Here is a 16,823-nt window from a genome sequence, read left to right as displayed (position 1 = left end):
TATTTGAGATGTCATTAATCATAATGTGAAGTTGCATTGTTTTCATTAAATTTAAGATCAAATAAAAAGCAGTGACTTATAAGTAAAATTTTAAATTTATAATACAAATACAGTGAAAACTTTCTTATGCCGACACTCATTGTCTGCCAGCCTTTTTTTTTTTAAGCGGGATATCGTACTGAAAGGGATAAGTTGTTGAAAATTATAACAAAAAAAAATTAATTTAGGAAAATTGATACACCCAACAGATATATTCATTCAAGAGAGTTATTTGTTAATATATATTTTTCATTATATATATATTTATTCATTTTGAAAATATTGACATTTATAATTGCTTAAAAATAAGAGATTTTTATTTTACGTACTCATGGCATTCCTTTAACTAATTATTTAATTTATTATTATTATTATTATATAAATCCTTTTACTGATGCGACTAGGCATATCAGAAAACGATGGTTTTATATTATAAGTTATGTGTAATATTTACTTTTAACTACATTTAGACTAAATTTTAACGACAAAAAATCTACAGTCAGAACTAAAAGAAACAACTGAATAAATATTATATAAATTTAGTGGCCTTTAATTGATTTAGTTGGCTCGTATGGCACTATTTGTCGGCACTGCATCACCGATTCAAACAAATTACTTAAATCATATATATCATTATCTAATTTCTTTTAACATTTAATATTTTATGAGAAGCGTTACAAAAAAAAAAGTAACAAAATTTCTTATTCCAATATTTAAATTCTTTATATATAAAGACATATATGTCTTATTACATAATAAATTAATTTAATTTAATGGTTAAAAATTATTCCATTATGAAATGAAGTTATGAAATGAAATTATTAATTACTAACTAAGCAAGGCTAATATAAGTAGTGCCAATAATCGGGATGAATAACTATGGGGTAGAACCATACAGACATATCTTCAGTACCAAAATAACTATATTTATTATTAACTATAATTTGGTATAATTAAATTAGCAACAGTACATTATTACACAGGAAATTATAATTACATCCTTACATGCATGTATATAGTGTTTTTAATGTTGAACAACTGACTATGTTGCGAGAAAGCTATTAATCCTGTCCAAAATTAGGTGCTTTTAATTAGCGACATTTTGGCTTTGAAAAGCAGTGTCGGTTAGGTTTAGTAAATATCATAAAAGACATACTATGGATTATCGTAGTGCTCTATTCCACTGTTTAAAATTATAAAGTTTTTAATACTTTTAATATAACACATATATACATACATATATAACATATATGCAATTGAATATGTATATATAAATATATTCCATTCCCAACTAACATATTTGTTCATATAAAACAATCTAATATAATTTGTAGTGTTGCTGACAATTTAATCAGGTTCCACACTCATATTAGTATTTCTAGAGTATTGGCATATCAGTCAGGAAACAATCGCGATAATAACAAGATAAGATACGACACATAAATATTATATGAGATAGAACAAGCCTCTTTTTAAATAAAAATACATACATATAAGATTACATGTTAAATAATAATATATTATTATTATTTTTTAATCATCTTATCAAGATAAATTTTCATAAAATTGTGAAACTCACTTAAAATGAAAACAAACTTATGAACTATTTCAGTATGAACTATTTAAAGATTATTTCGTAATCGTTCCAAAACATTTTATCTCAAACTTCCGAAGATATTTCTATATTATTTGTTTTAAAACTAATAATCCTTAGAAAATCTTCAAAAATCTCTTTCAACAATCTCTTTCTCTTTTATGAAAGTTACTATATTGTATAGTAAAGATCAAAGTTATAAAGTAGAATAAATTTTATATAACTCAAAAATATATAACTGTAGTAAAATTCACTAAGTAGAAAAGGATCATATATTAACATCTTAAAGGCCGATAAGTTTGTGCATCGTCTGTCAAAATTCATACAAAAAATCCTTATCTTAAAACTGAAGCGCCTTTACGACAATTAGCAACCTACCTATTAATCTAGTTTCAGAGAGAAAGATAAGATCATCTAATAAATATTGTGGAATAACAAACGAAATAAGATGCGCATATGGCACTGAAGTTCGTCTTAATGTTAAGCAAGCTTTTGATAAGGTGTGGCACAATGCATTTATACTTATACCATAATATTACCTTGAAATACCTACTTACTTAGTTGGCCATTAGAAACATGAGTCGTCTTTGTCCTCGTCGAGTAGGCTTCGCCAGCCAGTTCGATTAATCGTTGGTCACACAAACTACAAACTACATTCTTTCAACCACTTTATTCTATAGTATAAATCACTTCGCTACATATAAAAATTTAATGTTATTGTTTATATATAATGATAATATATATTAATGTTGTTTCAAGAAACAAGTCATCGTATTAATTGTTATCATTATGTCTTGCCAAAGAACTTCAAGAACATTAATATAATCCAATAGTTCATCAATTATTAGAGAAGGAAAAACTTTGTCTATATAATCGAAAATAATTTTGAGCATAGTATTTGCATATAATTCTTGGAAATGGTTATTACTTAAGATTTATACTAAATGTACATAATTATATAAATTTTGTTTCATATTTTTAATTCTTAAAGTGCCATGCCACCAAATAACGACATCATAAATCCAAATGAAAATCTGGAAATACCGAAATGGATAACTGCAGACTATTTTACAAATATTTTGGAAAAGGATGAACCAAATTATAAAAAGGTTATTAAATTTACACCGACGGCAGCGATACCACCAGGGGAGAATTTTACATCCATAATGCTTCGCGTACACATCGATTTGGAAATGAAAGGTAATAAAAAAGTTTATTAAATATTATTTATTTATTATAACTGTTTAAAATTATTTCAATGAACTACCACAACTAAGCTCTATTTAATATAATTACGAAACTATTTTAGATGGTAGCAAAAAACGTAAAACCTACGTCCTTAAAACTCAATTGGATGATGAAAAAGGTGGTAGTGATATTAAGAAAATGTCACTCTTCCCCAAAGAAATGGAAATGTATCGCACATATCTTCCTGCATTTGAAGAACTTTATGAAGCTGCTGGCTGGCAAGTCCAGTTATCTCCAAAATGTATTTTCACAGAACTTAACGATGGACGAATAAATTTCGTTTTCGAAGACTTACAGACCAAAAATTTCAAAAACATAAATCGCTTGAAGGGCTGCAATATGGGAGAAATGAGACGTATTCTGCAAAAATTGGCTGAATATCATGCTGCCTCAGCAATTTATGCAGAACAACATGGTCCATATCCAGAAGACTTTCAAAGCGGATTTGTGCATAACAATGAAGGATACGGATTTCATAAGAATTTATACAATTCACGAGTAAATGCCTATAAGAAAGCTATAAGTGGTTGGGGATTGGAAGATGCTGACAAATATATTAAGAATTTTGTAAGTATTTTGTATTGTACAAATGTAAATTAATTTAATTTTCATTTAAATAATTATTTTATAGCCAACATTCGAACAATATTGGAAATGTTGTCAAAGTACTTTGGATACCTCAAATAATAAATTTAATGTATTAACGCATGGTGATTTTTGGTCCAGTAATCTTATGTTTAACAGCTTGCCTGATGGCGAAGTCGATGAGTTACTGCTGTTGGACTTTCAGATATGCAAATGGGGTAGTCCAGCTGAAGATTTATTATTCTTTATCAGCATTTCAGCTGCTAAAGATATTCGTATTAAAGAGTTTGATCACTTTGTGGAAATCTACTATGAACGTTTGATTGAGTGCCTTAAACTGCTTAAGTTTAAACAGCCGCTTCCACAGTTGCGTGAAATTCAAATAGAAATGTTTTCTAAGCACAATAGCTTTTATGGTAAGTTATAGTTTAAATATTTTTCTTTAAATAGATGTCTTTTAAAATTATTTATATACATTTGCAGCGTTCTTTGCTTGCTTTAATCATTTATTCCTTGTTTTGTTGCCATCTGATAAAGACAGCAACATTAATTTTCTTCTGAGAGACGATGAAGAGGGCGAAAAATTCAGAATGCGTGCCTTTATGAATCCAGCTTTTAAGGAAACAATGCGAGATTTATATCCGTTTTACTACAGACGCGGTTTATTCAATTTCCAGGACTACGACAATTAAAACATTTATGTTAATCAAAGAACTGAAAAAGATGCTTTTGCTTATTTAATGAAATTTCAATATTTAATGATATCAACTTAACTTTGAAACAACTACTTAGTCAATTATCTTAATATAAATTTTGAATTTTTTCTATATGAATGACATTAATATCAGAATGTTGTTTTTGGGATCTCCTCCTTTACCAACGCATTTATTCATTTCTTGGATCAAGTAATCACCTCTTCAGTTAACATTATTTAATTAGGAAACATTCTGGATTCATTTTTTATATAAGTTTCTAATAAAAATTTATAATAATATGAAATTATAGTATATATCATAAGTTTTTAATAAAAATTTTCAAAACAAATAAGTCCCTTGAATAAAAATGACGATGAAGCCAACCAATATTGTGATTACAATCTGAAGTACACTTCCTTATTATAGAAATAAATTCTACACCAATTACTTTTACTATTTTATTACATTATAATAAGCACAATTAGTAGAATGGAACAGAGCCACCAAATGGAGATTTCACATATCGCTAAGGCATAAACTAACTTTAGACCGTAATAGTTTTTATTTCAATAAACAAATATTAAACTTGAAGGTATTATTATTACCATATAAGAAAAATGCGGAACTGGAAAGCATGTCATCTGAAAATTATCTTAACTACAAGTGAAGAACATCAACTGAGATAATATATATATGTGACATATAATAACAGATATATAACAGTGCATCCTTACAGTCAAATCATACAAGCATAAAATAATGTCTACAAATTATCTAAAAAAGATAAAATATATCTAAAATACTCAGATACTAGTAAAAAGATACTAGTATAAAAGTTTCAAAAGAGTTAATATAAAATGCAACATTTTATTTATATTCATAGTCTATAACATAGTTCAATTAGTCAAATAACCATCCACTGAAGAGTAAAAATTAATTTTTCTGATACAGCTGAAACTACCGTAGAGTTCCGTATATGTACACACATACATATAATAAAATGCATTAGTTGTACATCTTACAGAAGATTTATGATTCAAATATAAATACTTTTAACAAATATTTAAATGCCTTTTGGTTTCTTCAAAATTGTGTCTACATATAAGCAATCAACCAAGTACTTCTTTTAAAAACATTGGTTCAAATATTACTTCAAATTCCAAATAAATAATGTATAAATTTACTAACAAAAGCTACGATATGACAGTACGTATACCACATCAGAAGTGGTTTCACCGTCAATCAAGAAGTGATCAATCTCATTTTAAGCGATCAGAAGAATTGCAACGTAGGATTATGAATATCGCAGTGAGGGAGTCTAGTGTCACATACTACCATAAATGTATGTCAAATTACGTGAAGACAATCAACATAGACAATTTTTGAATATGAATTTCATGGAAGCTGCAGTTTCTGGTAAGGGAACCCTAAATGTCTTCGTCTCTTTCTTGCTTTCCTTGAAATACCCAAGCAAAATTTAAATGTTACAAATTTCTTCGAATCATCATGGTCGACGCGCAAATTAGAGTAATGTTAGAGAAAGTTGCGTGGATAAAGTTGATAAAAACAAGCCCTTTGCTGGATTTTAAAGTTTATTATTTAAAAAATGGAAGCGAACTACACGCTTATTTGCATAGCAGGTAAAGTACGCTTATATACGTGGGCGGTTTGATAAGTCAGTGACTTTTTGAATTTTCCTCGCAGTTAATCCAAATGCAACAGTGCTGTCGTCAGCTTTAATCTAAGAGTGGGCAACTTTGTAATTTTGAGCAAGCTACGTCGTTCAGTTGGTGTTTGATAGCCTTTCAAAGCAGACAACCTCGTGAATTTTTACGAAAATGGAAAAAAGTGTGCAGATTAAGCATTACTTTTTACGTAAAAACTCCATCACTGAAACTAAGGAAAGACTTGATAAATACTACTGGGACTCGGCACCATCAATTTCAATGGTTAAGAAGTGGTTTACAGAGTTCCGTTGTGGTCGTACCAGCACTAGTGACACCGAACGTTCAGGTTGCCCAAAATAAGTGATCATATTTTACACGAATATTTGGACATGAAAGCACTTTTCGCGAGATGGGTGCCGCATTTGCTCACACTCGACCATAAGCGCAATCCTGTGACCACTTCAAAAGAGTGTTTAGCGATGTTCAGCCATAATCCGAACGAATTCTTGGCGCCGTTTTTTACTGTGGACGAAACATGGATCCATCACAATACGCCAGTGACCAAGGAACAATCGAAACAGTGGATTGCTAGGGGTGAACGTGGACCAAAGAAGGCCTAACAGAATTTGTCAGCCAACAAGGTCATGGCCACAATTTTTTGGGATGCAAGCGGTGTCATTCGAGAAAGATAAAACGATCACCTGCAAATATTATTCAAAGCTTTTGAACAGATTCGACGTTGATTTGAAGCAAAAACGGCCGCATTTGGCGAAGAAGAAAGTGCTGTTCCATCAAGACAATCCACGTGTGCACACTTGTCTAGTCACGTGTGCACACTAGTCTAGTCACCCCATCCAGCATATTCTCCACATTTAGCCCCCTGCGACTATTTTCTGTTTCCAAACCTAAAGAAATGGTTGGGTGGTAAGATATTTGAGTCGAATGAAGAAGTCATTACCGAAACAAACGCGTATTTTGAGAGTTTTGAGAAAACCTATTATTTGGAGGGAATAAGAAGTAGTAGTAATTATGCATCTTAACTATAGTGCTTCAGAATATTAAAGATAATATCTGTAAATCATAGTTCGTCTGAGGAAGTTATCAACATTTAATTTCTTTTGAGAAGGTTAGATCATGTCTTTTACTGGCTGCTGATTTTAATGACGAATGTCAAACCCTACACACAAACTCATGAAGATGGGCACCTCGCTGTACACAGTTTTGGTTTGTTATTCAAAGACTACTAGATAATTATTCAAGAGTGCCACGTAGAAACGATGCTTATACTAGGATTAAAGCAGAGCAGAATTGTGCTGTCATTTATCGGCTTGAATGCCATCAGATACATTGCCTTATGTACTCACTCCCAGAGGCTAGAAATAAAACACAATGGAAGAATACACGTGTTATATAATTAACGTGTTAAAACGTAACACATTCGACAAACCAACATATTAATGTACAAGTGTACATAATATATATATATATATATATATGTATTTCATTTATATTATATATGATGGCAAAAGTGCGACTAACATTTTAATTAGTGATTCTAATAAATATTAAGAAATTGAATACGTTTTTATTAATTAGTACAATATATATTAAAATTTTGAGTTGGAAACTATAGTAATTATTTTAATATTGCTAATTATATATTATCACTGTACTATGTTAGCTTACACGGCATATGTAGACTCAAAAGAATACGTTTGGGTATATGGACTGCACAAAAATCTCATACTTTCATTTACCTAGAGATTATAATAGTTAACACGTCAATATCTATTTTATATTTATAACATATAAAATCTTTACAAAATTAATATAATTAAGAATTATGATGAAAACAATTTCTCCAGCGCTCATACGACTACTCCCTTGTGTTCAGTGCACTTAAATTGAGTGGAACAATAGTTGCCCTCTTACAACTAGAGCAGTTTCCTTATCAGTTTTCAGTAGAAATTCTCTAGTAAGAACCTGCTAATCAGTACGTTTGGTGTTTTAAATGCACATAACGTAACCGCATTATCTGCGAAAAAAAATATCCAAGCATTGCCGTTCTTTATTTAAAATTGAAATTCATTTAATCAACGGCTGAGTTACAGTCAAGCAAACTTGTCGACAAACAAACATTAAAACAAAACCGATTATTATCTGGGTGATATAAACAATTGTAAATAACACACATTTATATGTGCATATATAGATATATGTTTATAGTATTTATGTGGCTACATTTAAAATAAAAAACGCAGAGCGCAAAACGCTCTGCTAAAATAGTTATTTACTAAATTTAAATTGGAAAACGAATCGTAATTATGAGAGAGCATACAAAGTAGGTGAGATATTTCGTCAAAGGTAAGCGACTAGAGTTTTAGTTCCAGTAAAAACAACGTAACTATCGGTTGACAAACGACAATTGCGGAATACCTTGAAATATTCAACAAAAAAGCAAACAAAAATAATCCAAGACAACCAACAAATATGCCAGATAACAGCACAAAATTTAATCCGAATTTGAATCTCGAAATACCGAAATGGATAAACGAGAAATACTTCGAAAAAATTCTACAGAAAGATATGCCACAGTTCAAGAAAATTTTAAAATTCACACCTACAGCTGCCACGCCACCCGGGGAGAATTACACATCAATTATGGTACGTATACACATGGATATAGAAATGAAAGGTAAGTTTAATTATCAAAATATATTATCTAACCGATAACAACTCATATACTTGCATTGCAGATGGCTTTACTCAACAGCAGTCATATATAATGAAAACCATGCTAGATAAAGACAAAGGAGGTACGTTTATAAACACTCTAAATCTATTCCCCAAGGAAAAATTTATGTACGAACAATTGCTGCCTCAACTGGAAACGCTCTATAATGATATTAATAAGAAAGTAAAATTGGCGCCTAAATGCGTCTGGGTTGAGGAGAAGGCCGAACGCATTACACTTGTTCTAGAAGATTTAAACACTAAAAAATTTAAAAATATAAATCGTCTGAAAGGTTTCGACATGGCACATATGAAACGCGTTTTAGAAAAACTGGCTGAATTTCATGCAGTCACAGTGATATGGCAGCAGCGTAATGGGGCATACCCAGAAGAATTTCAAAAAAGTTATCTACCCGCAAACTATCAGAAATCGAAATCTTATCAAGCACGCGTGCAAAGTTTCAAAGCAGCGATGTCTACTTGGGGCTTGGAGGATTATGAGAAATACGCAGAGCGCATTGTAAGTAAAAAGAAAATCAATTTGTCTTTTAGTAATCATTCAAAAATGTTATTTTCTCTTCAGCCAAATGCAGAGCAATTTGTTAATGCTGCTATGGGTTGTTTTAACACTGATCCGAATGAATTTAAAGTTTTAAATCATGGAGATTTTTGGTCCAGCAATATCATGCAAAACTATACTTCAACTGGTGAAATCAATCAAATACGTTTTATTGATTTTCAGTTATGTAAATGGGGTAGTCCAGCACAAGATCTCTGGGAAGTCATCATGTGTTCATCAGAAAGCAATTTACGTATACGAGAATTCGATAATTTTGTACGTATTTATCATACACATCTTCTCAAATGCTTAAGGCTACTTCAATCTACAAAGCCACTACCAAAGCTACGCGAACTCCATATAAGCATGTTGAAACATGGATTTTGGGGTGAGTATAGACATAATAATTAAACATATATAAATATAGTAAAGATTAAGTTAAACAAAAATTACAAAATTTTCGGCAATTTAAACAATTATACTAGGTCTATTTAGCCTCTTCAAAGTTCACTTTCTAGAAATATTGCTGTAGCAATGAACTCTTAAAAATAAAGATTATTAACATTAAGATATATCTAAATTTATGGCCAAAATAACTTTCATTAAAATATTGGCATGTAAAATGTAGATCTTAAAATTCATTTCATTCGTATATACCATGTAATATATTTATTTATATTATATACATTGATTTATATAGATATATTTTATATATAAATAGATATATACAAATAACTAATATATCAAATATATATCAACATATCTGTTGTTCATACCTATAAATAAACAAACATCTGTAATACCCTCAAAAACTGAGAAACTCCAATTTAGATCTGAAGTTACATTTGTATATGGGTCATTTTTTTTACAAATTGAATACCATTATAACCTCATCATCTCCAATTGGGCTGAAATTTTTTTTATAAGCTCCTTTCATAAAATGAGAAGACCCGTACCTCAGAAAAAATTTTTAAATTTTTTTTCTAGACGATAAGGAGACATGGGTTTTTGAGAATTGGCATTGTAGACATATTTTTAAACGGCCATATCTCAGGCTATATAAATGATCGAAATTTTATTGAAATTATAAATGAATTTCAGTGAAATTAATGATGTGAGGCGCTTGATAAATTAATTTTTTTAAATACTTCTAATAACAATACATATTTACATATTTAATTTTTAAGTAGAAACTATTCAAAAATTTAAAATTATAATTTTTTTAATATGTTCCTTTTTTTTAATAAAAAATCTTGTGTATGTGTTTTTTTACATAAACTCAAAGAAACCTTTTTCATTTAGTTGTTCGATTTAGTATATATAGAAACTAAAACTTATCGACTTCACATATAAAGAACTTCAGAATACACACTGCATTTAAAATATTCTATATTTCGACTCTTCTTGAGAGTCATCAAGATCAGGATCTACCATAAATGCAATATATACGACAGAATCAAGTGCATGACGTTTAGATATAGATTTTATTAACTCATTTTAGATCCTGATCCTGATGATGGTCAGGATGATGATTGAAAAATATTAAATAAACGTTTAATTTTAACTTTAAGAAAAGGTGACCTATAGCCGAATATAAAATATATAAAAAACATTATTAAAAAAAAAAGTCGAGAAATAAATTTACCACAATTAAAAATATATCAATGTTTCGAATTCGCAGTTTAATTAACACCATATACCATATTCCCAGTAAGTCTGATTGAAAAGATGCTTATTCTTGAATTTTCAAACTTAACGAATAAACAGTGAATAATATTTTTTTACATAGATCATAATTATTTATTGATTATGCTGATATAAGAGAATAAAATAGTAATTGAATAATTTTTCAATTAAAATGTCTACACTTTTATTTTTGTTTATAAACTTAGCTTTATACGTGTATTCCAATTTGATATGATGCTTATTATATAAATTTTTCATTAAAAATAATACACATTTTTCTTATAGTAAATATGAATTCCTTTATTCAATTATTTTCTAAATTTACAGGCTATCTAACAACATTTACACATTTGGTATTGATTCTCCTACCATCGAACAAAGAAGCTAGTCTATTAAATTTAATGCAACCCGGAGAAGAGGGCGATAAATTCCGTCTTAAGGCGTTTACAAATCCCGTGTATGTTCGAGCAGTCTTAGATATTTTTCCATTTTTACTTCGACGTGGCATATTAGATTTTTAATTTTAGTTTAAATATAAGTGCACTAATGTATATAAATGTTTAAATGTATATAAGAAACAAATGCTTGTTCTACACAATACTATTTTTATGTTAATAAAATATCATTAAATAAATATAGCATTAGTCGACAATATCATAAAATTTAATATACCAACTTTAAACACAAACGCCTCATTAGATGATAACTAGAAGAATCTTTGCAGCTGCTCACACAATCTAGATGTTATAATATGTTATAAAATTGTTATCAAAATTAATATGATATTTGTTTCAGAATTCATTATCTTTCCAAGGTGTCAACTTGATTGCAAAGTGAATGTCGTATGAGATGAAAGTCTATATACTACTTGTATTATTTTATTTATAAAACTATAAAACTATAAAACTTATAAAACTAAAATATATAGTAAGTCTATGCATAATAATGATGCCCAATACTATATCAGAAAGTTAACAAAAAAACTCAACGCTGAAAATGTTCTGAGTAATACAAAATGTAATATCCTTGAAATATGTCTATTTTTCGATCCATAATTCAAACTGATTTAATGAAAAAATAACTGTGTTTGAATATAAATTTCAGTTATATATCCAATCTTCCCAAAAGAAATGACATTACTTCGGATCTAGTACTGAATTACATAATCACATCATAGATGCTACATATATACTTTATTATTTATAATTAATTTAATTAATTAATTTAGAGAATTTTCGAATAGCAAAGAAAGCAAGAAAGGGCAAACACAAAAATTTTATTTTTATTTTTTATTGAAATTTTGCTGAATATTGCCAAGTACTCTTCATCAGTGGTCTTAGGAAAAAATCGAATTTTATTTAATTAGTGCCAGGCTTAGAACTCGTACCTGTCAAATTAGACGCGATGACTAATCGTGTTTATCCACAAGAAGCCAAGGCTGCACAAACTTTCAATGCTCAAGTTCCAGGTTTTTATTGTCACTTATTTTTATTGAATTAGTGACACCAACCAAAGCACTGGCCATGCTTTTAAATTAGAACGAGCTTATAAACTACAGCTTTATTTGGAAACACAAGTTCAACGAATTGAAAATTAACTTTTTGAGTTCGCCTATATTTTTATACTCAAAGCTATTCTTAGTAAAGTGCAAAATTCTGGTGCTTATTACAAAGAAGCTATGCTATGTTACTCTACAGACTCGCTTTCGCGATTTAGGAAAAGGTGAACAATATTATATATTATTGTTCTTATATTCACAAGTCTAATTTTTAAAATATGTATTATTGTTGCTGGTAAAGCTGCGCTGGTAGCTGGTAAGTTATAGTGACAAAGAAGCGATTCTTTCTTTCCTTGCTATTCGAATTTTAAATATCGCTTCTTTGTCGCTATAAAGAAACCGTAGTTTTACCGGAAACAATAATACATACATTAATTACTTTAATTATATTAATTATTAATAATTTTTAATTTAATTAACTAGTTTACATTAATATAATTTAAATGAGTTTTTTATTTTTTATAGCAAAATTTTCTTACATAATCTTTTGCACCCATTGACACCCATTGACACCTCATATATGTTATGTATTTAATTCACTACCTTATACATCTATCAGATTTATAAGAGTGTTTATTATATCGTCTGTAACTGTAAAAATGTTTTATAACTTTATATTAAATTTTTTTTATTTTTTTAATAACATAAATAAGAACATATACGAATATATCTATATAGTAAATATTAATTCCAAATTTAAGCTAACATAATCAAGTCTTCAGCCTTTAATTGTGAACCTTAATATTTTGTTCTTTACATATGATTTTTATAAATTACTTTGGAAGAATTCAAAGTTCTTGAAAGTTTAAAAATTTTATTATTAAATGAGCGTTATTTCTTTATATTAAACTCTAAATCTTATTGTTTCTAAACAACAAGATATTCTTTAAGTACCCTAAACATACAAATTTTCTACGTAAATGATTGTCTTATCTATATGAATCTCGATTTCCTTAAAAATGCCTTCCATGAACTTAATAATCACTTTTAAGTGGCAAAGAAACACCAACTCTTACCTAGCATGCGGATAAGCTCAAACATTTTAAATTTCTTATATATTATACATCTACTTACTTACTTTACTTAGTTGGCCATTACAGACGTGTGTCGTCCTTGGCCGCGTCGAGTAGCCTCCGCCAGTCAGCCCGATTAGTTGCTTTCTGACGCCAGTTGGTAGTACCGAGCGCCCCCAAATCGTTGGTCACCTGGTCCTTCCACCGTAGATGCGGACGTCCTCTACCGCGTTTTCCACCTGCGGGTATCGAATCAAATACCTTTCTAGCCGGAGCACTTATATTATACATCACTATCTACATATCTATATCTACATCTACATAAATTTTCATATATAAATACGTTAGATGATGAAATAAATACTTTAAAATTTTTACACGTTATATTGCAATATTTTTAGTTAATTGTCTCCAGAATAGATATTTGTATTCAAAGTACACATTTATAGAGCGTGAAGAATTTATCAAAATTTATTCAAAAAATCACATTTCTACATTTCACACATTACTTGCAATCGACCTACATAATATTATTGAAGAATTTGGGTGTAATGGTAGTGCTTGTGAAGAATCTAATCAATTAACAAACTCCTAAATATACCGGTTCTTTAGTAATAAGTATGAAAGAAAATAGACAACAATTAATTAGACTTTGCTCTTAAGAATGGATTCAAATGTTTTCTACATGAAAATTTAAATAAGCGATTTTTACAATGTTCTTATTTGTAGAGGAAGTAATTTGCATTAAATTTAGTTTGTGAAATATTATATCTGCTACAGAAATGTTAAGACTACTGCAAAAGACCCTCAATGAATAGACTTTCTCGCAAAAAATGTTAACAATTGTTGTACACAACTCCAAGTAGGCAAAGAAAACGTTTAAGACACTAATCGGTGTATGGAAACATCATCATTAACTGCTGGAAATCATATCATCATATAGCCTTCTGATACTACTAACTTTTCAGTTAGAATTGTATAACCTATTTTGAAGAATATTTTATGGTTGAGAAGACTGAAAAAAATAACGTCACTTTGGATAAAATAAAATATATGATGAGTGGATATTAAAATTGAATCTATGCATGCGATCCGAAAACAACCAACCAATCGAGCGAATATATTGCAAAAGTTTTAAAATGATTTCTGTGATTATCGTGATGTGGGCCAAACAATCGTGATGTGGCTGTTTAACAAGAAATATTATTTTAAGATTATGCTCCCAGAAGGCAGAATTGAGAGCCTACAATTTTTCGTTTTTGCAACACGATAATGCCCCATATCACATTATCTTGGTTCTTCGAAACCAATTCGCCAAAAACTCAACTAAGATTGGTTCAAAACCATCGCAGCGTCCCGATTAATCCTGTATGGTTTGTGATTATTCCTTTAGCTATTCCTTTTCTACGCCTGTAGTTGCGCTTTGAAGGTCATTCCGAAAATTGGCTTTAACAATAATATCTGGGATTCGCATAAATGTATTGTATCGAAATGAGAGTCCTTAAAGAACGATGAAATTCATTTAGAATAATAAATCTACTACTATTATTTTCCACTTCTCCCAGTGGGGCATAGGTCCTCAATAATTCTTCTAAATCTAACTCTATTTGATGCTGCTGTATAGATGTCGTTCCATCTATATCGTGTTTCAGCTAGCTCACTTTCGGCCAATCTTCTTCACGTTTTCGCTGTCGCACCAGGTCTTCTGCTACCTTAAAATAAATATTTTAAAAGTTATAAACATTTCACCATATACCCAGTGTTATTAAGTATAATTTAGATTTGCACTGACATATTTGTTTATATTTCGCATATGAACGAAAAACCCGTGCCTACAAACAAAATATTATGTAAGTTTTTATAAAAAAAAATCCGGAATATTACATTGATTAGTTGAATGAAATCAGAGTTGTGTTACATAATGAAATTTGCATATGTTTTACTTGAACAATACTCGTTTGTATAAATAAAAAATCTTAATATATTTTTTTCATATTTGCATTCTTAAAAATTCGCTCAGTGTACAGAACCTCAATAAATACACGAGCAAAAATTGACTTGATTGTACGGAAAGCTCTTATCTTGACGGCGCTCTAAACGTTAAGCCGGCATATACTTTTACGAAAATCGGAGAGCAGAGAGTTTTTAATTAACACGTGAATATTAAAGATAAAATATATTAAATAAAAATTTAACCAAAATAACTTCAAAGGCATTTCAGACTCATTTTCGTTTAGCTTAATTTGTTGCCGGTCATTTTTGTGATCGTTATTCACACAAGTCAGGTGACTTAAAAAAAAATTTCTATTGTGTCGAATGTAATATAATTAAATTTATTTAAATACATTTAAATAAATTTACACACATTTGAATAAATTTAATTTGAAAACAAAAAGAAAATGGGTACTGGTGCTAAAGACTATCAACCTCCAGAATGGATTACTGCTGATTTTTTGCAAGATGTTCTTAAGGAATACTTCAAAGACGATACCTTACAAGTCAGTAATCTTGTAATAAAAAGCACTTACACTGGTGACAAGCCCAATGGATTTGCTAGTGAAATGCATAGAGCTATCTTTCATTTAGCTCGCAGTGGCGTAGATGGAAAATTTTCTGTGATTATCAAGGTAGGACTTATATAAATCTGAAATATTTTTATATACAACAAAATTAAAGACTAGTTTATTTAAAACTAAATGTAAAATCATACTCATGTAAATAATTTTCACATTAATCACTTAGTTTCTTGTATAAATCCATATAAAAACTATGTGGTGAAAAAAATTTACTCAAATCCATTCAATATTTGTTTAAGAGATTATTTAAAAACTGACCTACACACAAATATTTATTGTGATAAATAATCAACAAGATATAGGTAAATTCATACAGACTGTTGATCTAATTAAGTATGACGTGTCTGCCTTTACTTCTCCTACCGAACTGCTTGTGTTAGTGAATGAATGATCTGTTTCTTTTATTTTGAACCAGTTTTACTATACCTATAACACACATATCTGTCGGCTTACAAATTCGTAGACACTTAAAGTTCAAACTCTTTTGATACAATGAGACTCTTCTGACAGCAGTACCGGCTGTTAGGCGATTTCACGACAATAGTTGTAATAATTAATAATAATAGTTAAAAATCCTAAACTAATTTTGTTTAATATTAGTAATGCCTAAATTTCTTTTAAAAAGATCAACAATAATAATTTTTCTAGATCTTAAAGTAATATAAACATTATTCATAGATCAATCACTTTTCTTAATTAAATGTGCTTTCAGAATATCCTATTCAATCTTATTTGAGTTTAGAATACAAATTAGATCTACATATAAATATTAATAGCATATTAAAATAATTATTAATAATGAGTTAAGTAAATAATAAGTAGTATAATTGAATAAATAAAGTAAATAAATTAAAAATAGCATATATGTAT

At 29.2% G+C, this 16,823-nt stretch overlaps 3 protein-coding genes across 3 annotated transcripts in view; all 3 read left to right on the top strand.

Moving 5' to 3' along the window:
• The window catches only part of LOC119676774 (tyrosine-protein phosphatase 99A-like), a gene marked incomplete at its 5' end in the record, with an annotated part of 569,905 nt that overhangs the window by 79,589 nt on the left and 473,493 nt on the right, over nucleotides 1-16,823 (top strand). The window lies entirely within an intron of this gene.
• On the top strand, nucleotides 2,625-4,411 carry LOC119680883 (the record flags this gene model as incomplete). The annotated part of the gene is given in 4 exon segments (XM_038093895.1): nucleotides 2,625-2,833; nucleotides 2,943-3,448; nucleotides 3,513-3,882; nucleotides 3,950-4,411. Coding segments are annotated over 4 exon segments (1,290 nt in total). The 3' UTR covers nucleotides 4,159-4,411.
• LOC119680886 lies at nucleotides 7,839-11,431 on the top strand. The gene is made up of 4 exons (XM_038093897.1): nucleotides 7,839-8,523; nucleotides 8,585-9,081; nucleotides 9,145-9,508; nucleotides 11,134-11,431. The coding sequence occupies exons 1-4, from the start codon at nucleotides 8,319-8,321 to the stop codon at nucleotides 11,325-11,327; spliced, it is 1,260 nt and encodes a 419-aa protein (XP_037949825.1). The 5' UTR covers nucleotides 7,839-8,318; the 3' UTR covers nucleotides 11,328-11,431.

This window comes from Teleopsis dalmanni, chromosome 2, assembly GCF_002237135.1.
Source record: "Teleopsis dalmanni isolate 2A chromosome 2, ASM223713v2, whole genome shotgun sequence".
Taxonomy (NCBI): domain Eukaryota; kingdom Metazoa; phylum Arthropoda; class Insecta; order Diptera; family Diopsidae; genus Teleopsis; species Teleopsis dalmanni.
The sequence above is the reverse complement of the archived record's forward strand: the minus strand, read 5'-3'. Positions and strand labels throughout refer to the sequence as shown.

Excerpts from the sequence above, each read along its gene's own strand:
- LOC119680886 (XM_038093897.1), top strand. The coding sequence starts at position 8,319 with ATGCCAGATAACAGCACAAAATTTAATCCGAATTTGAATCTCGAAATA. Across the intron at positions 8,524-8,584 it reads CATGGATATAGAAATGAAAG|ATGGCTTTACTCAACAGCAG; the intron begins GTAAGTTTAATT and ends CTTGCATTGCAG. Across the intron at positions 9,082-9,144 it reads AGAAATACGCAGAGCGCATT|CCAAATGCAGAGCAATTTGT; the intron begins GTAAGTAAAAAG and ends TTTTCTCTTCAG.